Genomic DNA, 24,625 nt, shown 5'->3' on the forward strand with positions numbered 1-24,625 from the left:
CATGATTTGCTAAATTAATACCACAGTAAATACATTTAAAAGGAAAAGCAACAAAAAAAATCTCATTAAAAAATGAGATATGAATAGTATAAAATGCAACTGTAAGTGTTAACAAGGGATTTATGAATATCAAGTGGGCCGCACTCTCAGTGGATGAAAGTAGAACTTCAATGGATCCAACATACGGCACACTTTGATGAAACAATTATCTTTCTGATAGCACCACCCTGCATAAATGGGAACACAGTAACCCAACATAAGCTTCCCTGTTGGACTTCTGTGAAATTGCATGTTAACTACACACACTCATTTTCTGGCTAAATAAGCTTTTTACAGAGTATTCACAGGCTGTGCTGCTATAAGTATTATCTCATATAGAGGGTGCATGGTGAGTGTATCATATACTCACCTAGGAAATCAGAAAAACTCAAAGTATACACCATGTAAACTACCGCAACCGTTGACAAGAACAGCAGTGGGCATTTATATTTATTATTTAATAATTATTTATTATATAATACTATTTATTTATTTACATTCTATACAGTAGTGGGCAGTGTGATGGAGAAACATGATCTTCATATATAGAATATTCAAATAGATATCATCTTAGTACACAACCTTTGAATCCTTAGCTTCCTGCTGACGGTCATAAAACACAATGGAAGAGTGGCTGACTCACTGCTGTTCTTCATAGTGGTATTTGTAAGTTGACTCATATAAAGTACCAAGAATATCCATTTCCTTAGGACTTGTGATCAGTTCAGTGAAAAATAAGTCATTAAATGTGAAGTTTGGACTGCCACATTGTCAGAAGAAGCTGTTACATGACTGTGATTTTCCAAAGAATGAATGAGATTTCACTAAATAAGTCTTATGAAGCTCGACATATCACCAGCTGATTAAAACAGATCCAAAAGCCTATTAACCAAAACCACTTTCTCTAAAACAGGAGTTTCAGAACCACATCATGTAACTCCACTGATTACTGCCTTCTTCTGTTATAAAAACACACCAGCTCAAAAGGTTTGTCAGAGTGAAAAGAAGTACTTGGGAACCAGATGTTATTATGGGAACCCTCAGGAACGTGACAATCCTACTGTAAAAGACAGGCTTGCTGGCTTTTACATCTAGAAGAAAAAAAGGAAAAACAAGGAAAGGCACAAGAAATTCTGGTTTAAAATAACACATTAATTTTAAAAGAACTTGGAGTGCCTTGATACTATATCAAGAAGGGGAAAAAAGTGGAGAAATTATCACAGGAAACAACTGATGATGTAATAGCTACAAATTCTATCATCAAAGGACACATTTGAAGGAGTACACAGTATGGTCAGTAAGGAGCAAAAGACAATCCTGAATAAAATCAATATAAGAAGCTACAATCTGAGATTTAACATCTAAAATCATCAATTCTCAAGATATAAAACTGTTTTTTCTCACTAAATTTTCCACTCCATAAAGAATGAAAGCTTGTATGTTTTCAGTAGTTTTCCTTCCAGTTCAAATGAATTTAATTATGTTTTCTTGAGATAGAATTAATAAGTTTTATTGGTATTTTGGCATAGAATGGTGACTGGGGACAGAAAATGGCAATTGGCAAAGGTAAAGGATTGGAAAGAAAACAAGGACAAGATGAGAGGACTATGTTATATTAACTACAGATCCATTGGCTTCCTTGTAATACCTTAACATTCGGTATCAAATCTACTGAAAGCCCCAAGGTGTAGCAGAAGCACTGGCAGATAGTCATTTCAGGTCAAGGTTTTGTCCCTCACAACAGCTCTGAAATTTCATATGGTTCAAAAATTAGGACATACTCTATTATCAGAATATTTTGTGTTAAAAACATGTTAAAGAGTCAAATGCTTCTTCAGAATTGAGATCTAAGAAGAAAATACCTCAAAAATGAAATGTAATCTGACGTTTTCCTCAGGATTCTCAAAAATTATGCTGTCTATGGCCATTGACTACTCCTTCTCAAAAATTATGCTGTGTCTATGACCATTGACTACTCCTCTGGCATCTCTTTATATTGTTATGTCTCCTTGGAACTCAGTCACAGTCACCTCTTTGGCTAAAGACTCATTAACCACAATTGGATGTGGTGATAGTACGTACCTATTGAAAGGTCACTTAACAACATGCAAGATTTTAGTACAGAAATAAAAGATACAGCACCAGAGAATAGCACTTCTAACAAAAGTGCTGCACTTATTGAAGTCCTCATCTCAAGTAGCAGAGGAACAGAGGAATTAATGGATTAATGGATTGCCGAGTACCTATGAAGTTAGTATTATAGTATTAGCATTTGTCTTACTACATCAATTATTTTTAGATATACAAAACAAAAAACTGTTTTGCCTGTCACACTTAAGGCCATATATAGCAACTTGCACTTTGATTCCTCACAAGAATAGTGGCCTTATTTCCATGACAGCTAAGTGTCAAATTATTGGTTAGTTATAGTACTTTTATCAGCTTGCAAACGCATTGTCACTGACATCTGTTGATCTAATTGCAGCTCTTTTGTTACACTCTGTGGTGGCTTATTATCTTCTTCCCCAGAAACAATGTCAACTTTGCTTATCTCTACAATGCAGGGCAGTTGGACTAGATGACCTTTGAAAGGTCCCTTTCAACTCTAAGGATTCTATGACTTTATGATTCCACAGGAGGCTTAGAGGAACAGCTATAGACAAGACCTCTGTGGGATGCACCCTGTTTCAGTGCCCAGCAGCATTAGGAACATCTGGATCCTTAAGTACCAGAAAGACCTGGAAATACCAGGGAGAGCCTGGTACAGGGTCATGGAGGATTTGTAGAGCCTGAAGCAGCTGTGAGGAGAGGCTGACAGAGATGGAGCTGCTCAACATGGGGCAGGGGAGGTTCAGGGAGACCCCACTCACAGCCATAAATCCCTGTAGGGAGGTGCAAGGGGATGGAGTCGGGCTCAGCTCAGCAGGGGCCAGGCCCAGAAGCAGTGAAAACAACCTGGAGCCCAGGAGCTCCCCCTGACCATCAGGCAGGGCTGCTGTGCTGGGCAGGTGCCAAAGCACCAGCAAATGGACCAGAGAGCTGAGGGGGTCTTCTCTCCCTTCTCTCCAAAAGGCACTCAGAAACAGTCCTGGGAACCAGCTATGGGTGTTCCTCCAAGGGAAAGGTTTCATAATGTCTAGAAACCCCTTCCAATCTCAACCACTGTGTGACTGTGATCGCTATTGATGAATAGAGAAGAATAACACCAACATTATTTCTACTTAGCTTCTGACACAGTTCTTTTAGAATTTCTATGCTCCAGGCTTTCTATCTCATTTCCATGAGAGATGTAAAATAAATGACCTGTGGATGTTTAGCATCCCTTGCTGGCTCATCCAGCCCATAGGGCTGTTGCTGAATTGTAAAAGCTAAACAATTGCAAAAGCAAGAAACAAAAGGGGGAAAAAAAATAATAGAAAGAGCTACATTCCTACGGTTAATTGAGGACATTCTTTGAAGTAAGATAACTACAGGGCCAATCACTCGAACAGAGAACATGATTGTACAACTTGATTATACCAATTTTGCTCTTGAACATTCATAGTTCAATGAAAAAGGCAGAGAAGTGTGAAGAACACATGCGCTACTAAGCTCTCTTTAAAGATGTATAAAATATTATGCAGTGAACTCTACACTGAGCTCTAAATTCCAACCTTCATTTTCTAAGCGCTTAGTCACTTTTGTTCAGTCAATGTAAATGCCCCAAAAGCTCTAGAATGGGGCACGTGTTTATAATTTCCAATCCTCTTGCAGTTTGTGTAGTACAGCTCCTAAAGAACTCTAAGGGCTATAAAGATCAGTAAAATTGCAGCCATTTTGTTTGCATCAGACAAGACCCTTCATCTTTTTCTTTAATATCTCCTGCTACTACATACATAATGTTTAAAGCAAACTAAAAGAGAAATGAAGTACTCACAATATGAACTCTGAGGGAAAAGAAAACTTCCGCGTTACATCAGTTCATATTGTATGCTATGTCATAGAATGGCCTAGGTTGAAAAAGACCTCAAAGATCATCCAGTTTCAACTCCCATGCCATAGGCAGGGTCACCAGCCACACAGCACTGGTATGTTCCTATGATAGTTGACAGGCTTTAATGGTAACATGTACAACTGATTTCTCTATTCAAATAATTTTGAATAACTAAATATAATTGCATATCAGAGTATAATAATAACAAAAAGAATGTTAAGCCTGTTACCAGGTAGTCATACCAAAAACAAGTCTGCCATTTTCAGTTCTAAGTAACAGTCAGGAAAATGATGGCTGAAGAATGTTGATAAAGTACTGGTGATAAAGTGCAGAGGATCCTAAGTTTTACTTTACTGAGAAGGTCAACACTTTACCCTCTATCACACAGTGCTGCAGGTTTCTATCCAGCTTCTCTGCAGAAAATGAACCCATGAAACCAGAAAGGCACCCAAGAAGGGAACACGGGAAATTCTCTAACAGTCAAAAAGGCTGGAAGTCAAATGAGATAAAAACAAATGAAAGATGATCTAGAAAATAATGTCCCCATTTCCTTTTTACCAGCAAGGGAAGATAAATTTTTCTTTCCACATCTGTCTGCCATGCTGGAAAGAACAGATGGATGCAGCTTAAAGCCTGGCATTTCTTGTTCTGTGTCCAAATGTGTACACTACATTATCAGTTCTCAATTCTTGATATTAGCAATTGTGTCATCAAACATATGCTCCTGTTGAGTTGGCATGTCCATAAGGTGTATTCATTCCTGGTTGGAAATAAATTAAATAATATTGACTTATCTTGAACAAGCCAGTTAAAACCCTGTTGTATTCAGTGTCGTGAACACAGGTGTCTACTTGACAGGGAATTTAGTCTTCATGTTAGTTGCTCATAAAAAAGCTTGTTTTACCTGGCATGGACCACTATAAAGTGAGCCAACTGATAGTAATCAGTCTTATAGTAAGAATATAGCTGCATGTTTTCAGTTACTCTAACAAGAACTTCCATTGTGTCAGGCAGAAACTTCTCAAATAAAATCAATTTCCCTTTTTATAAAGGATGAAAATACTACTACCAACTTTTTTAATCCACCACATTCCAATAGCAAATGAGATCATATTACACATATGTGAAAGCACAGAGTCACTTGGTTTCAAAAGAAATACAAGTATGAATATAGCAGGTTCATGAAAACATTAAAAGAGACCTTGTGTGGTAGAATGAAGGAAGCAGATTTAAAGAATATGGCCTAAGAATAGGACAGAGAAGAGAGAAAGAGAGCTGAATACACATTGTGCCTCATGCATGCATTTTCCTCAGGTTTTTTAATCCAATTCCTTTTTCAGGATGGCTCAAGAAAATAATATGAAAAATATATTATCAATCTGTTCCCTTGGTTGGAACTAGATGATCACTGAGGTCTCTTCCTACCCAAGCCATTCTAACATTCCTTCCAAAAACAAAGAGGTGTACCTTAGAATTAAGAGGTGTAAGTTTCTCCTATTTTGGACCTGTATTAGAATAACCTTACAAGATAATACATGTTTAATTAAAATATTTCAAGCAGAGCAATAAAGGCTTAATCGTTCTCAGCTATGGAGTGTAGATATATGTAATTTGCTGAGAGAAACTGAATAGGTTAATACGTATCCCCTGGAAACAACTCAATATTCTGTAACTGTTCAGTACGCTTAGATTCATTATGCTTCTGTACGAATACCTTCTAATAAAAGAACTTACTATTAGCATAAACATTTCCATTACTATGGAGAAATGTGAAACGAACAAGGAAAATTAATTCCAGTAGCAAGGCTTATTTCTCCAAAATCCTCCTTTGAAAACTTACATTTTAACCATTTGTAGGAGGTAAGATCTGAGAACAAGGAAAAGAGGAAATACAAGCCTGAACCTTAGTGAGAGGTGTAATGCCACCTTTAAATGTGGCAAAATCGTCTAAATGCACGTGTCTGACAATATGATGTTCACTGTTTTATGCTGTAGTTTCACAATCTGAATGGTCAGCACATTGTTATACATCTTGTGTTATACTCCTCTTTACTGCAGGTCACAGCTGGAATATTGTGTGCAGCCCTGGGGACCGCAGCACAACACAGAACTCAGCTTAGTGGAAAGAGTCCAATGCAAGGTCACCACAATAATCAAGGGACTGGAAAAGCACTTCTGTGAGGAGAGGCTGAGAGAGCTGAGCCTACCACTCTTCAAGAGTTGCACAATACTTGAAGAAGGTATTTCCTCAAAGTATGAGAATTCGCTGCTCAGGCACACAGTATTCGAGAACACTACCAATTTATGAGGCCATAGGAAGGGATAGTAAAATCAGTTTACAAACAGGAGTCATAGTTGTGCAATTCTAACCATATAAAAAATCCATATCTAAATCTAACTGAAAAGCAATGTCCTCTTAAAAACATCCCAAAGACTCAGCTCTGCGTAGCTTCATACTATTGCATTTTGCAACCATAATCAAACATAACAAAATATACTTATTTGGATCTGTACAGAGGTGTATACCCATTAGAATCAATATTCCTGAACAATTAATACAGGAAAGAAAATAAATACCTTATCAACATATCTATGCCCTCAATTCTTTCAACTTGTAAAGTCAGTCTTCACATATTGAAGTGAACTTGAAAAAAATTACCACTGCTTTTCAGAACATGGATTTCATATAATTAGGTTAATTAACACTTCAAAGCAAAGTCTTGTAATTAGCATATTCTTTTAACAATCAAGCTTTTTTTGTAGTCTAACTATTATAGGCTGAGGATGACATCCAGCAAATTAAGTTACTGAAAAATAAGAAAGTAAAGAAGTTCTTAAAATTACTGTCAGGACTGAAGCTAGAAAGGATTACAAACTTGGATACCCAAATCTCTTCCAAATACTACAGAAGTCATTAGGAGCGTGCACAGGGAACTTATACTGCTTGAGATCACAACGCCTCTTAGATTTCTAAAACAGTACTTCGGAATTCTTGCTGAATATCATTTTGGAACATTTTCATTTCAGAGCATGAATCATATATTTGAATTTTGAGTTAGTTCTGAAACATTATTTACTCTCTGGATCCTACCAGAAATAGCATGTAAATCTATGGTGCACATTAATTTAACACAATTTCTCTTTATTGATAAACCTACACAGAAATGAAATACATCCCAAGTCATTAGAATACCATTAAAAGACAAAAAATTGGATCATTCACCTAATCTTCCTTGATCCGTATCCAATTTGACAACATTATTTCTGAGAATGGGGAATCCTTCCAATAATAATCTCATTAATGCTTTGTTATAACAATAATACTGTCTCACTAAATTTATTAAATACCCACCAGTTGGATCCATTTAAAGACCATATTATCTTTTGCCACTCTCACTGCTCATATTGCATGTGTGATTGACAATATTCATTTCTAATACATTTAATTCACACGTAGTTTTTTCTCCCAAGATAACCCACCACATAAGCACTCAGAGTTGCAATTTAAATGTACACTGGATATAAAAGTATTATAGCTCTGTAAGTTATTATATCAGCAGTTATAACTGCTGCAGTAATATGAAGGGTTTTATTTTAATCACTGAAAAAACTACTAACTTAAAGTACTTTTATATGCACAAATTTACAATGCCAAAAAGTTTTTGCTTATCAGAATAAAAGAAAAGCTATACATGTATTGCTTGTTTCATAACAAGACCACCTATCCACTGACCAATGCAAAATGCTATAAATGTGATCATCTTTTAAGACATGATCCAGTATGTGTCTCCTGCTTTAATTAGCATGTTGACTCTAAAGAGACTAACTTGCTAACAGAGTTCTACTATTCATTTTTAGACAGAAAAGCATTTGAAAGTGACATGTTATTCACATTTTGGAAATATATACAACTATGCTTTTCAAAAACACTGAGCAGAATTTACAACTACACAACAAAAGTCAGTTTTACCTCAAAACTTCTACATCTTCCCCTTTAAAATCTTCTATAGTATTGACCCTGTGTAAACTAAGAGAATTATTAAGAATGAGCTGAGCTGGATTTTTGAGGTCAAAAGAAAAACCAAACCCCTCAACTTTGCTGAGCTGCATCTTGCTTTATGTCTTCAAGGACACAAGTAGAAGAAAGATATTATAAAAACTATTCAAACTACTTTGAGCATCATGCTTAGAGTTTGGCAGGTGGGGTTTAGGGAAAGGGTTTGTAACAAAGGTTAGTGGGCATGGAACAGGCTGCCCAGGGCTGTAGGCACAGCCCTGAGCTGCTGGAATTCAAGGAGCACTGGGACACTGCTCCCAAACATAGAGGAGTCTGGGGTGGTCCTGTGCAGAGACAGGAGTTGGACTTGATGGTCCTTGTCGGTCCCTTCCGACCTGGAATATTCTCTGATTCGATGAAGGCAAACAGACTGACAAGGTCCAGACCCTGAAGGATGCTACATACTATAAATAGTTCACCATTTTCCAGTCAGGGATAATAAAAAATAGAGAAGATAAAATCTAGTAAGAAGCTCTTTCAGTCAGCACAAAAAACTCTGAAAAGTACCAAGAATATTCCAACTAGGGTTCAGAGAGAGGCATAGATGTCAGTAAATCTGATGACAAAGAAGAAAGTGTGATGGACTGACCAGAGCAGACACTTCTTGCAGAATGCAATAGAATAAAAAGCAGCCTTGAAATAGGTATCTGATAACTTTTAGTTCAGATGGTATTTTAAATGTTGAACATAATAATGTCAGTGAAAGTAAGGCGAATTCTGCAACTTCTGAATACAGAAATCTTTTTTTTTTTTTTTTTTTTTTTTTTAATTCTGATTTAAAGTTCAGTTCCAGTTAGAAAAGAAAAATCTCCCAAAAATGTTTGAGAGGATGCAGCTTCACTGCTATTGGGCATCACATAATGAGCCCACGTTGGAGCAGCTCTACCTCCTGCTCTCCCCAAAACATCGTGAATCAACAGAAATAGAGCTTTCAAAGGAAATAACTTTGCAATTTGGAAAATAAGTGTTGCTAAAATAAAAAAATAAAAAATAAATTGGACCTTATAATGTCCCTGAATTGAGCTCAAACGATCAAAAACTGAGCCTTCGTGAGTCATTTTCTTTTAAATCTGTCCTGGAGATGATTTTGGATGAATCTAACTATCAAATAGAGAAATTGCACAAAAATGCTGCACAATTACTAACACGAGCGCAACAAGTGCTTAAGCCATAAAAGTGCTCTATCATCTATAACAGTACTTCTGGAACCTGTTTTAAACGTGTGTACACATTCACTAAGGCTCCAAAAGGAGCTGAATGGGAATGTGTGCAGTGCTGTGGTTCAAAGGCAGCTCCTTGATGATAGAAATCAATTATATATTTCCTGTGGAGATTAATTAGTACACCAGGTTCATGGTTGAAATGTGGCAAACTCCACACTCACCAAATACAAACAGCATCTGAATAATCTGAAGGGTTAGAAACATAAATGTGTTTTTCATAGCAATCAGTTCACAGCCAAAATATATTGTGTGAGGGATTAAATTAGGCTCAAATTCTTTGGTGACATTCTAAATAAGTTCCACTAATTGAAACTATTTGAAATTTTGTCTTATGACATGATTTTATAGGTAGATTACTTCATTGTATTGATTGACACTATGCACAAGGAGAAAAATAATTACATCTGTCTGCCATAAAACATGTCACTGTTTCAATCAAAGTTACTATAACAGACCTCAGATTTCTGCAGAAAAATTAAGTAAAACACACAGAAAAAAATAGTGATCCTGAGTGGAAATATTAAATTGTCTCTTCAAAGCATAACTAAAAGGCCAAAAATACGTCAGACTGAAGGAAAAATATAATCAGACATGAAATATCTACAAGAGGAAGACCCATTGTGTTCCTTCTTATGTCCAATCTAAACCCCCTCTGGTACAACTTGCAGCCATTTCCTCGGGTCCTGTTTGTTGCCTGGGAGAAGGAAGAGGCCAAGCTATTCCACGTCACAACCTCCCTTCAGGAAGGTGTAGAGTGCAATGAGGTCTCCCCTGAGCCTCCTCTTCTCCAGGCTGAAAAGTCCCAGCTCCCTGAGCCGCTCCTCATAAGACCTGTGTTCCAGACACCTCAAAAGTTTCCTTGCCCTTCTCTGGAAACGTTTCAGGGCCTCAGTGTCTTTCTTGTAGTGAGGAGCCCAAAACTGATCACAGTACTTGAGATGCTGCCTCACCAGAGCTGAGTACAGAGGGATGATCACCTCTCTGCTACTGCTGGCCACACTATTTCTTATACAGGCCAGGATGCTGTTGGCCTTCTTGGCCACCTGGGCACACTGTCAGCTCATGTTCAGCCAAGCATCCACCAACATCCCCAGGTCCCTTTCCCTTTCACAGTCATCCAGCCATTCAACCCCAAGCCTATAGCACTGCATGGGGTTGCTGTGGCCAAAGAGCAGAACCCAGCACCACAGTTCAACACTAGCACTATGAACAAGCAAATCATACCTTATATTCAAAAATAGTACAGAAATACTATTCTAATTTTACCACATTTGCACAAGACTGTTCTCAACAATTTTCCAAAAGAAAAGAGCTGTGTTAATTTATATAATCTCTGGCATTATATTCATATTTGCATTTCATTATTGTGCAAAGCCCCTAGAAACAAAATCTAACCCATGAGATACTATGGACAATCTCCACAAGCAATATTTTCAAGCTACACATAAAATATCAGGTAAATATACTTAAGCCCTTCACAAAAATTTAATTCTTCTTTCTTATAAAAGCCACCAATGGTCTCATAAACGTAATTATCATTCATTTTCTTTACTAGCATGAAAGTGAGACTAAGAGGCACCAGCAGTTAAGGGTATATGTTGTATATTTCATTTGAACTAAAAATAATCCATAGAACCAAAGTTATAAGCAGTTATAAACTCAGAGAACAAAATGACTTTATATTTGTACCTATTTGTGAAATCGAAGCCAGAGAACAGAAGCGCATCTCCGTTATTAACTTCAACAAGGTTCAAAATGGAAATTCTAATTATTCTTTTGAATCATTTTTTAAAAATAAATAGATGTCACTAACTCTAATGTGAAAAAAAGACACGTAGCAGGATACATCTGTTAGACAATGACTGGGTAAATGGGTACTCCAGCAAGTTCCACTACTGTTAGACCTGTGACAGCCAGAGAAAGTTTTAATTAGTTTCCTAGTTCAGGGCTGCCTAGAATAAATGTAATTCTGTCATTTCTAATGCGTTCTCATAATCAGTTAATGGATTTTTATTTTTTTTTTGCCTCCAGCTCAGACAACCTTCCTTTCTTACAATTTCTTCTAAATCAATTCACAGGTTATCCATACTTTCTCATCTGGAACACTATAATTCAAGTTTTAATGCACCATACTCCTGACTTGCTGCTGTGTTCTTTCACAAATCCAGACCTCATTTCTGCATTACTTCCTAGAGTTTCAGTAGAAACTACTGAATCTTCCACCATCTGCAAATGTCACACACTTACAGGCCTATATACACAATGAGTTTAGAGCTTTAATCCTCCTCCACATACACATCTTAAACAGATCAAAAAGGACTGATGAGCACTTATGGTGCCTAAAGACAGATTAATGCTACACAGTCTCTGTTCTTTCAAGCACCCTCCAAAATCATAGAGTTTGTTATCCAAAAGGATCTTCCAGATTACTCAACTCTTATGCCAAAATGAAACACAGAGTTATCTTGATGGTGTTAAAACAAAATTAAAAAAAAATAGAAAAAAAAAATAAAACTAGTTTCATATATGCAGGGTCATAGGATGTTGTTCACTTGAATTCCTGATCAATGTCATATCAGAGTGTTCAGAACATGTGCTGTGGGCAGGGTTACCAACCAATCGCACAGCATCTACCTATTACAAAATCACAGAACGGCCTGGGTTGAAAAGGACCACAATGATCATCTGGTTCCAACCCTCTGCTATGAGCAGAGTCACCAACCAGCAGACTGGGCTGCCCAGGATCACATCTAGCCTGGTCTTGAATGCCTGCAGGGATGGGGCATCCACAACCTCCTTGGGCAACCTGTTTCCGTATGTCACCCTCTGTGTAAAAAAACTTCCTCCTAATATGCAACTTAAACCTCCTCCGTCTCAGTTTAAAACCATTCCCCCTTGTCCTATCACTATCCACCTTCATTGCACTTACGAGTTCAAATGGATCAGATTAAATATTTTATTTATTTATTTGCCAGAATAAGCTCCTTGGGAAGCTGTCACAGAGTTCTCTCTAGAGCTCAATTTGTGACAGCAGTAACAAACCCAGGGAGAAAAGGAACAAAAGTACCTCCCCTCTCTAACTGCACAGCGCGGCATTCTGATGTGGAACAGAAACACCAACCAAATGACAAAACCATAACAGAAGCACTTGGAATTTTTTTAAGGAGACTGAAGTCATTGCACCTAGTGTGTATGTGCAGTTCTTGTGGAGCTAGTCACAGCATAAGTAGACTGCAATTCAAACCCAAACAAAGATAAATGAGATACTATTCTTACTTGACCAGACTGTTTATGTAGGTTTAAGAAAGAAGGAAAAAAAAATCAAGCTGGGATGGTTGTCAATTTGTCTGAGAAAAACATAGAGCAACTGAATAACTTAAGCTAAAAATGCAACAGATAAACACATTCTGAAGATAGCACACTTCTCACTTGAAGTTTTCAAGATTGTGTTTATACGGATCACAAAACATGTTCTTGTCAACCACAATTTACTGGATTCAAACCAGAGGAAAATAGGTAAAACCAGTTATTTCTCTAGAACAAGAAATACATCATACGTTCAAAAAGTATGAAAAGAACCATCTAGAAACCTATGAAATAAAGAACTAAGTATAGAAATAATTCAGAAACTTTGAATAAAACAATAGGCAGGTATTGCTCTTGTACATCTAGACTGCATATTATTTCCTCTATCCTTTCTGACATACTGCTGGAATAGAAAATAAATATAAAATTAAAAAAATATATGACTGTAAGGGCCTTGGGAACCTTAGTTGAATAAATCCACATCATATACAGCAACCTGTAATTGCTGTATTTATATTTGTTGAGGAACACTATCAAATTAAAATCTAGCTAAACCAAACAACCAAAGAAAATTAATAAACAGAAAAATTACAACGAAGCTTTTGCTGTTACATTCTCTCTTCTGTGCACAATGTTGAAAAAGAAAGTGGAAGGAAAATAGGAAATTCACTCACATTAAACTCAGTAATTTGCTTTTTTCAGCAACAGACCACGGTGCCACAGCAAGATCACTTCTCATGCCAGCAGGTTAACCAGACTAACAGAGAGCTCATGACTTAGTTTTCAGTTCATGCTGCAACGACTTCTAGATTTTAGCACATCCTTCATATCATCAGCAAAAATATGAAGGTTTTATAGAATCACAGAATCACCAAGGTTGGAAAAGACCTAAAAGATCATCCAGTCCAACCGTTCACCCATTACTAATAGCTCCCATTAAACCATGTCCCTCAACACAACATCCAGTCTTTTCTTCAACACCCCCAGGGCTGGTGACTCCATCACCTTCCACCTCCCTGGGCAATGCATTCCAGTGCCTGACCACCCTTTCTGAGAAGTAATATTTCCTAATGTCCAGCCCGAACTTCCCCTGCTGTAGCTTGAAACCATTCCCTCTGGTCCTAATGAAAACCTTTAGAGAATTCAAGTAGTAAGGATTTATATTTGAGATCTGTTTTATTCTGAAAACAAAACCATCATGAAATCTAGTCTCAAACTCAAAACAAGGTCTAAATTTTCTATGCAGCAGACCAAACCTGAGATTGACAACACCTATGAGAAAACTGTTAGTAACAGGTGGTTGGACAGATGGCATTGGTGGAATTCTTCATTTTTATCACAGCTAGCATTACTAGGAGAAAAATGATTTAGGTGTTTCAAATAATGAGGCAAACCATCTTAATGCTTACTAAGATAGTTACATAACTATTACAAAAAACAGTACAGGAGAATAAATCCACCAGACAACAGTCTCAGAAAATTACCCTGATGATGACAGCAGTTTTATATCTACAGCCATATTTCTCCAGACCACATTACTCCTGCCTCTGTCCACGGATTCACAGCACATTTAATTCTGTACAAATGCAGGAATTTTAATACGCATAGATCTATAAAGATGTTCTCTGACCACATAAATCTCATCTACCTAGTTAAAAACTGTATATCAGTAATGTGTGTGAATATGTCTAATAGGATGATAGGGATTTGCCTCAATTTGAGCCAGGAAAGGGTCAGGTTGGATATTAGGAAAAACTTCTCCAAAAGAGTGGTCAGTTTTTGAAACAACCTGCCCAGGGAGATAAAATCACCACCCCTGGAGGTGTTCAAGAACCATGGAGATGTGACACTGAGGTACATGGTTAGTGGGCAAAATTGGTGGCAGGTAGATGGTTGGACTAGATGATCTTGCAGGTCTTTTCCAATCTTAATGTATATTATAATCATCATGTATATTATATACGTTACCTAACATCATTTTCATCATATCATTTCAGTCCATGTTTGTTTTCAATGTGAATTTGTGTCCCATCACAACTCAGCAAACCAAAGGCATGTGATCCAGCCAGATCTCTAGCTTAAAACTGACTGACTCATAAATTTTTATCTGCTGTTGAAAGTCAAGCATAACTAAACAGTTGTTGCTACTGCATTAACACTCATATCTTCACACTGTAAATTATTTACAACTAGAACTTCTGAACACATTTGAACAGAGCTCTCCTCTATCAATCACAAACAAAAAACTACTTAAAAATTTACTATCTAATATTATTAAGATAATTACATATAATGAGTAAATATAGCATCACGCTAGTAGATGAAACAAAAGAAATACAAGACACTCACCTGGGTAACGAGTGGCTCCAGTAGCCTCTCCACTGTGAGAGTCCTGATTTCCAAACTTTTGGGGTCCCATTTCAAAATGATAGGTGACGTTGCAGAAGTCATACTCCCTGTAGGAGACAAAACGACACAAAATCCATGAATATTCACAGTGCAATGTCAAAATCCAGAATATAATTTTAGGGATTAGAACACTTGCAGTTCTTTTGCACATATAACATTTCTTCATAATCCTGCTCATCTTGTTCCTTTACTCCTGAAACCTCCCAGGTACACCATTGCCACATCCACCAGGTGATTAAACATTTCAATTCAGAAATTCCTTCTCTCCTACACCCATAAGGACAAATATGTTACCAAGCTGCATACATCCAGCACTGGATGTATTTGGTATGGATTTGGTAGCAGGGATCTTCAAGGTGTCTGTAAGAGGAGACCATAGGATATCTCGTGCTGAACAAGTCTACTTCCAACCAGTTTCACAGCAAAATCAGTTTGAGAAACAACTCTGTGAATCCCAAAGTTAGAGCAGGAGGGGAAGTTCCCCTGAAAGTCCCTGAATTTTTGTAACAGACCACAGTGGTCCAAGGATAACACCAGAGCAGGTAGGATTTTCTGAAGGGTCTGTAGCCTGGGAAGAGCCCACATTGGAGCACTCTCTTGACAGAATTTGTGTCCCATGGATAGAAGCAGGTACTCCCTCACCAAGGACAGTGGCTTATCAGCAGGCAAGGTCAAGTCAGCACACAAGGTATACATCCTGACTTTCAAATAAAAGTACCCTGCAATAGCTAAGACTTCTCAATTTTTAAAACAAGAACAGTAGCACTCATTCAAAAACAAAAAGGGATGTTCTAGACTATCCTCAATTGTTTACCATTTCAAGTTTTCAGGAAATTTTTAAGACAATTATCATCATTTTTTAAAAATTCATATAGAAAAAGTCATCTATCAAGTTGCAAGGTGCATACAAATCTGCCTCACAGAGCTGGAAATTTGCATGGGAAGCAATAGAATTATGAGGTGACAGGTCATGTCATTTGTCAGCCAGTTTATCCACTAAAACACGCTGAAAAATCTGATTAAGTGAATGCTAATTCCAGTTTAACTATTTCTTTCAGTATAATCATGAGTAATTGTTATAATAATAAAACAACTAATAGTCCCATATAACAGAAGACTGTAAGAAATGTAGTGGGGAAAATGATATTTTAGGCATTGCCTAAGATTCATATCAAGTCCTCCTTACATAATATCCCAAATGTTAAAAGTTGTTAAAAAAAAAAAAAATTACCACGTTCAGCTGACAACTTACTTACACTAATACTAAACAAAGAACTTAAGCAAACAGAAATCAAGAGTACAGAAATTGATCCTTCAATAGCAATCTACTTTACAAAGTTGATTTCAATATGGAACACGTTCTGCACTTGTCAATATCATCTAGTACATTATAAGTTCCACTGTTTTAATGAAAAGAATGTCTGACAAATTAGTGCCAATTAAAATCAACAGGCTGGTAAGATTATGTAAAATTAATTCACAGTCTGTGAAAGATTTTCACTGCATTACTAGCAGACAACTCTGTAGTTCTTGCACAAAAAAAAGGTAGACCAGAACTCACTGATCATTGTGCTTCTAAATCACGTTTTTACAGGCCTCAGTCTGCTCTCATTTACAAATATTTAATAGCAGAATTATCTGATAATATCTACTCACCTAAAATTACTATTATGCAGCTTCCACTGTTGTGCAAAGAGTCATAAAAGCTTCATGCTTCATAGTGCTGAAAGTATCTAAATGTATCATTATACCTAAGTACGAGATGGATTCTAGTTGCTGTAAACATGGTCAGTTCTCATTTTTTCATCAGATAACATCTAATTATCTTTCAGAACCTACAAGTCTCTCTAGAAAGATTGTTACTACTCCAGCTGGACTCTGTATTCACAACAGAAGTTTTAGGCAGACAGTGATTCCAGTCAATAATTTGAGTTCTGATACTTATAAACCTGTGAGATAGTTTCTTTCTTTTTAATAAGCACACTTTTCCTCATTAACTATTAACATGGATGCAGAAACATTCACCTCTCACAAAGCAAAAATTAATTAAAAGCTGTAACATAGACCGAAGTCTACAAAACAAATGAAATTCAGTGGATGGCAATCAGGCAGGTGACACAGAATGTAAAGTGGACAATCTAATGTTTCAATAAGATAAGAGCCTCAGTTTCAACCTTCATTAAGAAATAAGAAAAGTATCCTTCAAATTTCAGTATGAAAGGATAAGCAATGCTTTCAACTATAAAAGATACACATTCACGATAAAGCCTCATTAAGAGCTCATAAAAGTTTCTCATTTGCAACAAAATTTACTCCAACAAAACAAACAAGTAAAATAAAACAATTAGTGCATTTTTCAACATTGTTCTAGTTGCTGTCATAATAAATGTTTCAAATAAAAAGAAAAAAAAAAAAAAAAGTGAAGAAGTTACCTGCACAACTACAAGTATGTCAAGAGTTCATATTTCCTTGACTAATTCGTCTTTGCCACTTCTACAACTATCCTCTTCTACTGAATAGGTGAATAAGGATTGCTCACAGCTGGAGAAACGAAAGGATGCTGATAATGTCTTATTTCTACTTGGACCAAATATCCCCTAAACTGTTCCCTTCCAGCACTTCACTGGAAAGAAATTACTCATAACTTTAACCCTGGCTCGTGGTTGTTCAGTACGCATAAGGAAGATATCCTGTGTGATCAGAGAATAACGACATCTCATAACATTTCTCATACAAAAAAATCTCTTATGATGTGTAGATGGAAAAAGAAATAAGGAAAAGAGATCCCCTTTCCTACAACTATCTAGGCTGAAATGATACCCATTATTTTCTTAGGTACCCTCTCTGGAGTTTCCAATTCATTGCCATCTTTTTTGAATGCTCAGCAACACTCTTAGAGAAAAATCTACCTATCTAAAATATTAAAGTACATTTCTCGTCTAAATTCCAGCCTCTGCAACTCAGAAATACAAACTGAACATTCTTCAAGGTAAGTCCCATTGAATTAAACTTACAAGGCTGCGTAGTTAAGAAGTCATTCTTAGTAGGAAGTTTCATTCAAACTTATTCTATGTTGTTGGCATATATTATCTACCAGAAGGCTGTGGTTACTAAGCAGGAATTCAAAATTTGATATTATTAAATAAGGAAAGTGTGTTAATAGCATTTTAAACACCAGAATTCTAAAGCTATTTTACATAGATGACTGACAGTACTAATTCAGAAAATAATTCAATATTATTTAATAAAATATGTAAGGGATGTTATTGCCTAACTGTACTCCTCACCCAGAATATGTGCTACAATACATGCACCTCTTGTTTTCAGATTCTTCTCAATGCAGCAATACAGGATTTTCTGTTCCCTACCCAGCCCAGCAGCTTCTTCAAGGTGAATAAAATTGCATCAGAATTCTGTCAACAAAGCATCATCAATAAAGAAAACAACTTTTTATTTTAATCAACTGGAGTGGATTATACTATAGCCAAATTCTAACTATGGCAGTGGAATTCTGTATTAAAATAGCAGCCTCTATAAATCTAAATCTAAGTAGATAGCCCTGTGCATTGCAGAGGAGTTGGGCAAGTGGACCTTTAAAGGTCCCTTCCAGTTCAAGTGATTCTGTGATTTTACAATAAAGACGAAAGGAGGCAAAAATGCAAAATAATAGTTAACCATTTTTTCCAAAGTTTATAATAGCTCTAATGCTTGATGAGATGCATGTGGACTATTAAAAAGAATGTATAACTCACAAATTGTCCCTTCACATCAAGTCTATGAGCCCAAACATGCTTTCACATTCATGCCTTAAACCAATGTAATCTTTAAGGCTGAGAGGCCAGCTCAGTTCTTTCTGTGTTCACTTAATTTTTTTGTTGTTATGCCAGTGCTATAAATTCCATCAGAACCTAACCTGGTTGAAATATAACTAATCCTACAAAAGGACAATGAGTTTTCAGTTCCCTGCTTCACTTCAGAGCCACAAGAGGGACAGCATCAGCAGCAGGAATCACTCTGAACACAGCAAAGATGATGGGGAGGGACTGGATTGGATTTGCATTGGCAGCATGGACACAAACTGCTTGGAGGTGCCTGCAAAGCTGAATGATAAACATTATGTGCTTTCTTGGATTGTGTCCTTATGTTTAGAACTGTGTCAAAACAAAAACTTTTCAACAGCTTATGCTAAGAGCATGGAATTCCTTGTGGCAGGATACACAGTGGATTGCAACACATACAGAAAAATCCTGTCCAACTTCACAGAAGCATTTTTGTGCTACACTGAGAGTTAGAAACCTAAATACCTGACTGGTTACATCCCTTAATATGCCCATGCAGTTGAAGTGCATGCCATCAGTGATACAGGAGAAGGACTAGGGGTAATGGGATGAAACTACAGCATAGGAAGTTCCACACGAATGTGCAGAAGAACTTCTTTACAGTGAGGGTGACGGAGCACTGGAACGGGCTGCCCAGGGAGGTGGTGGGCCAGAAGAACTCCAGGCACCTGTACAGGCTGGGAGGAGTTGTCCTTGAGAGCAGCTCAGCAGAGAAAGACCTAGGAGTCCTGATAGATGAGAAACTTTACATGAGCCAGCAGTGTGCTCTGGCAGCCTGGAAAGCAAATGGGATCCTGGGCTCCATCAGGAGAGGGGTGGTCAGCAGGGATAGGGAGGTGATTGTCCCTCTCTACTCTGCTCTTGTGAGGCCCCATCTGTTGTACTGTGTCCAGGTGTGGAGCCCTCAGTACAAAAAAGACATGGAGATTTTTGAAAGGGTCCAGAGGAGGGACAGGAAGATGATCAGGGGGCTGGAGCACCTCCCCTATGAGGACAGGCTGAGGGAGTTGGGTTTGTTCAGCCTGGAGAAGAGAAGGTTGCGGGGTGACCTCACTGCAGCCTTTCAATACCTGAAGGGAACTTACTCCCAGGAGGGGATTAAACTCTTTGAAAGGGCTGACAATAGCAGGACACGGGGAAATGGTTTTAAGTTAAAAGAGGGAAGATTTAGGTTGGATGTTAGGGGGAAGTTCTTTACTAGGAGAGTGATTAGGTCCTGGTACAGGCTGCCCAGGGAGGTTGTGGATGCCCCATCCTTGGAGGTGTTCAAGACCAGGTTGGACAGGGCCCTGGGCAACCTGATCTAGTAAAGGTGTATGTTTGGTGGCCCTGCCAGGCAGGGGGGTTGGAACTACATGATCCTTGAGGTCCCTTCCAACCCGGGTCATTCTGTGATTCTGTGATTCTGTGGTGGAGTCTCCTTCTCTTGGAGATATTCAAGACCCACCTGGACGCTTACCTGTGTGATGTGGTGTAGGGAGCCTGCTTTGGCAGGGGGATTGGACTCGATGATCTCTAGAGGTCCCTTCCAACCCCTACAATTCTGTGATTCTGTGATTTGAATCACCAAGCGTGATTACAGAGCACATAAGAGCACAAACCAGCTCAGATCCTAGCACTGTGCATAATCTGGGGATCTCCACCTCTGAGATAATCTGTCTGACAGAGGACTGCAGTTATATATACATACATACACATAGCTGAGATTCTTCTATTACCATGCATCTATTGGCAATACTCAATACTGCACAGACTCTGGTATCTTGTCTGAATAGTGAAGTGCTACTGTAAGAAATCTGATATTTAAGGAGTCTGGCTTCCAACACTGTCCACCATCCATTTGCCCATTTTCTTTCTCAGGTAATATAAGAACAGAAGATGTTCTCAATCCATTTCCCCTTCTTCTGCCTCAATTAATACATGTAAAGGCAGAAGGACATAGAAAAGATTGAGCATGCATAGCAATTGCAAGGAAAGGAAATCAAGGGAAAATACTAAAAGTCCAGAGATTAACAATGAGGAGTAAAAGAGCAGTGGAAAAATGAGTAGAGAACACATCACTTTCTGCAGACAAAACCACATCTCATTAGTCAGTGACAGCCAGTACAGCTTCCAGCAGAGCTGGCTGAAATGATAAAAGTTGACACAGGCAGTTCCTGTCACCTTGCTTAAAAAAGGGAAGAGGAAAAAAAAAAAGAAAAAAGAAAAAAAAAATTAGGGAAAAAAAAAAGATGGGTCAAGATGGTTTGGAGGAGTATCTGTCTCTACATGTTTAAATAATAAGTTTATGACATACTTGATTGTTTTGTTCCATAAATGTGATTCTTCTCTCTTCTTTCATAAAACTTAGGCAGGTGAAACAAACCAAAATAAACCTTTTGGCCCCAATCCCAACTACACGGAATTTTTTACTTGAGCTTTTCTAAGCTTTAGACTTCCTCTTGGATTCACAGTCTTCTCTCCTTCTGCTCACCCTCCACCTCCACAGTGGGTCGAGATTCCCATCTGCCCTCAACAAAGTTCATATATGGAAGCAGTCCACTAAGGCAACTGAAATTCTACCCAATAAAATATTGGCTAAGGAGGAAAAAAAACCTTGACAAGGGGAAGGTGATCTTGGTAACAAAGTCAACATGATGGTGACCACAGAGTCTCCTGACATAGAAACGGAAAAGTTATAAAAAGGCAACAACTGAGTCACTCACATTTCTCAGTCACGTTAAGCTGCTCCTTATAGGAGACAACTTCCTACACCAGGAGCTGATTGAGTTGAGAAGGAAAACTACCCTTAGAAATTAAAGAGACTGTGAAAAACTCATACAGAAGGTGTAAACTGCAGTGTAAGGGTCAGGGTAACAGGAAGATTCCCCCTACATCCACCCACAGGACTTACATCCCTTTCTGCTTTAAGTGATAGTGTTTCACAACTCTGCACAAAGTATAGCTGCATGCAACATTCAAATTATTTCAATGTTGCATCTACACATGGCTTAGAAAAGTAACTCTAGTTTAAAGGCTTGCTGTTCAGTGGAGGTGGTTCAGAGTTGACTATCAGGCAATCCTAATGTGAGAGCCCAATCTAAGAGGCGGTGGGTGTGTATCATGTTGGGTCCAGCAGCTGAGCTGCAACTGATCGTACCAGGCCCATTTTAGAAAGAAGGAAAAGGTGATTTGTAGAAAGCTACCAGGAATAAAAGGGGGGAGGGAAATTGCTTCCTATTTTGTTCTCACAAACATTAAGACTACAATTCCTTGATATGAAAATTAGTTTACTCTAAGATAGTAGCATTCATTCTGAAAGAAAGTGCTTGAAAACAGATTTAAACAGCCAAGAATAAATCTCTATGTTTGAATATTTTTTTCTTGTATTACTCACAAGAACATGCTTTTGTCCACTGCATAACTTTTAAAGTAAGGGTAGAGGAACTTCCTAAAGTGCTAGGTGAAACAGAATTGGTAAAAAAAATAAAATAATAATAATAAAAAAAATAAATCTCTATCAAAAGGGAGTCAAAGCCCCAGCAAAAGACTGTCAAGTCACAACTGTACAAGTAAAGAGTTTCCCACAAATCCCTGTGTGTTCACACAAGTCCTCAGTGCCTCCTAATAGAAGTCTTCTCACAGACTTTTGGAAGTGATCAAAGCCTCTGAGATCAATGCTGCTGAGATGCTAGTTCACACAGGGCCACATTGCAAGCTAAGAAAAAATAAAGGTTTTAAATCAGGTCCTTGGTGCACAGTCTGTGCTATGCGTTCTCACTCCATCAAATCCCCCCCAAAAATGACATCAAATATGTAACTACTGTGAAATAAAACTTTTAAGTTATTCATATAGTTCTGTTCCTACTAGAGACAGACATTAAATTAATCCCAAGCCTTGCAAATAGAGATAAATAAATTCTATTCACTAAATCTACTTCCACTGTATTATTTTTATTCAATGTGTGAGACTGGTACAGGTAATGCCAATTTATGTTTTACAAGAGCATAGAAGTATGAAGTATCTTTGGTTTAAACTACTGCACATTTGCTCTCCTTGAACACAGAATCATTCTCAATAAATAAAATAGTTCTTTAAGAAAGAAAAGAAGTCCTTAAAAGTGGCTCTTAACCATGAATTTGCAAGTTTCTGCACGTAGGGGTCATCCTTTCACTAAAAGTATCCCATTTGCAATTCCTCAAACTTGTAAAGTACAGTTAACATTAACTCTGTATTGCCCTGCAGTTTGTCTTCATTGCTCTGAGAGAGAACCATCTATTCCACAAGATCAACCGCTGCTACCTGCAAATTGAATACTTTACATGTTTTTCCTTATCTGTAGCCAATGATTTTGGGTGTGGTTTTGGTGTGTTGTTTTTTTTTGTTGTTGTTTGTTTGTTTGTTTTACCACTCTAGTAGTAACACTATTTTCCTGCATTGAACAGGATCTATCAGTTGCCTGACTACAGACAGAACCAGCCCAAAGCTTCCCCAATTCCACTGTGACACAGTGGATGACAGCAGTCTCCCCTTGCCCTTGTAAAGTCTACAAGCTCCAATACCAGAGAGATGGAGGTGTTTCATTTTCTGACTCCATAACCAATGCATTAAACAGGTTTGCTCTCAAACAAAGCCCTGTGGGCGGACACATGACATTTCCCTCTGCAAGAATTTATAGCCATTAATAACCTCTCTGAATGCTCCCACCAACTTCTAGAAGCAGATACCAGCAACAAGACAATATGTGTATTTGTCAAACTGTTCATCTACTGCCTAGAAGATTCTGAGAGAAATCAACCTAATCTTGCTCTTATTAGATCTGCTTTTTCATTTGAATGCGTTAGGCTTCTTTAAGTTGCTCAAAGTAGGTCTCATTGAAGCCATATGTATCATTCCATTATTATTTACCATGATTTCATTCATACCAAAAAGAACAAAGCAAAACCCTATAATGGTGAAAATAAGAAGTTTTAAGAATAAGAACTAAATTGATTAATGCTGCATGGTCTCTGATTACTAGAACTTGATGTTATTCCTACACTGATGTTTTTTTTCTGATTAATCACACTGTATAGACAGCCAGCCATGCTGATATCCAAAAGCTTTTAACTTCCTCAGTTGTGTGTTTCACAGAACTTACTGTATTTTCACTAGTTAATCCTGAAATACTATGCAACTGCACAACAATCACATCAGCTTCAGTATGAAGTTGACCCCCTCCTATGTGCAGGGTCACCAACCAGCAGACCAGGCTGCCCAGAGCCACATCCAGCCTGGCCTTGAATGCCTCCAACAATGGGGCATCCACAGCCTCCTTGGGCAACCTGTTCCAGTGCGTCACCACCCTCTTGGTGAAAAACTGCCTTCTTTATTCAATAGGAAATTAGTAGTGTAGACAATCAGAACTCATATCAGCTAACCTAAATGATGACAACCACAGCCACAACAGCATAAACAACAGGATTAGTTACATTAAAAAGACAGTCCCTATTTGTCCTCAAACCGATGCACAATTCTCAAAGAAAAAAATAAAATAAAATAAAATAAAATAAAATAAAATAAAATAAAATAAAAAAACACACAACAGTCTAATGTGAGGAGATCAGAACTCCTAACACCTATTGTCTCTCTAATGTGTTTTACTGTTTGTCTAATTTTGATTTTACCTTTATTTATCCCTGAGAATGTAGAGCATTGAAGGCATTCTATAGGAGTAGGACAAAACCCTGGGACTTTGTTTACAGTTAGAAGCCAGAATGACCTCACTGAAGCCAACAGTCCAACATCAACCTCACAAAA

The 24,625-nt window shown here is 37.6% G+C and overlaps 1 protein-coding gene across 2 annotated transcripts in view; it reads right to left on the reverse strand.

Moving 5' to 3' along the window:
- CTNNA2 (catenin alpha 2) overlaps window positions 1–24,625 on the reverse strand; it is a 425,826-nt gene that overhangs the window by 355,038 nt on the left and 46,163 nt on the right. For both annotated transcript variants that reach the window (XM_015862648.3, XM_015862647.3), the window contains exon 2: window positions 14,948–15,054. In XM_015862648.3, coding sequence (XP_015718134.2) covers window positions 14,948–15,049 — 102 coding nt within the window. In that variant the 5' untranslated portion in view covers window positions 15,050–15,054. The remainder of the gene's footprint in view (window positions 1–14,947; window positions 15,055–24,625) is intronic.

Source organism: Coturnix japonica, chromosome 4 (assembly GCF_054131305.1).
Source record: "Coturnix japonica strain WE chromosome 4, WE-NBRP24, whole genome shotgun sequence".
Classification (NCBI taxonomy): Eukaryota; Metazoa; Chordata; class Aves; order Galliformes; family Phasianidae; genus Coturnix; species Coturnix japonica.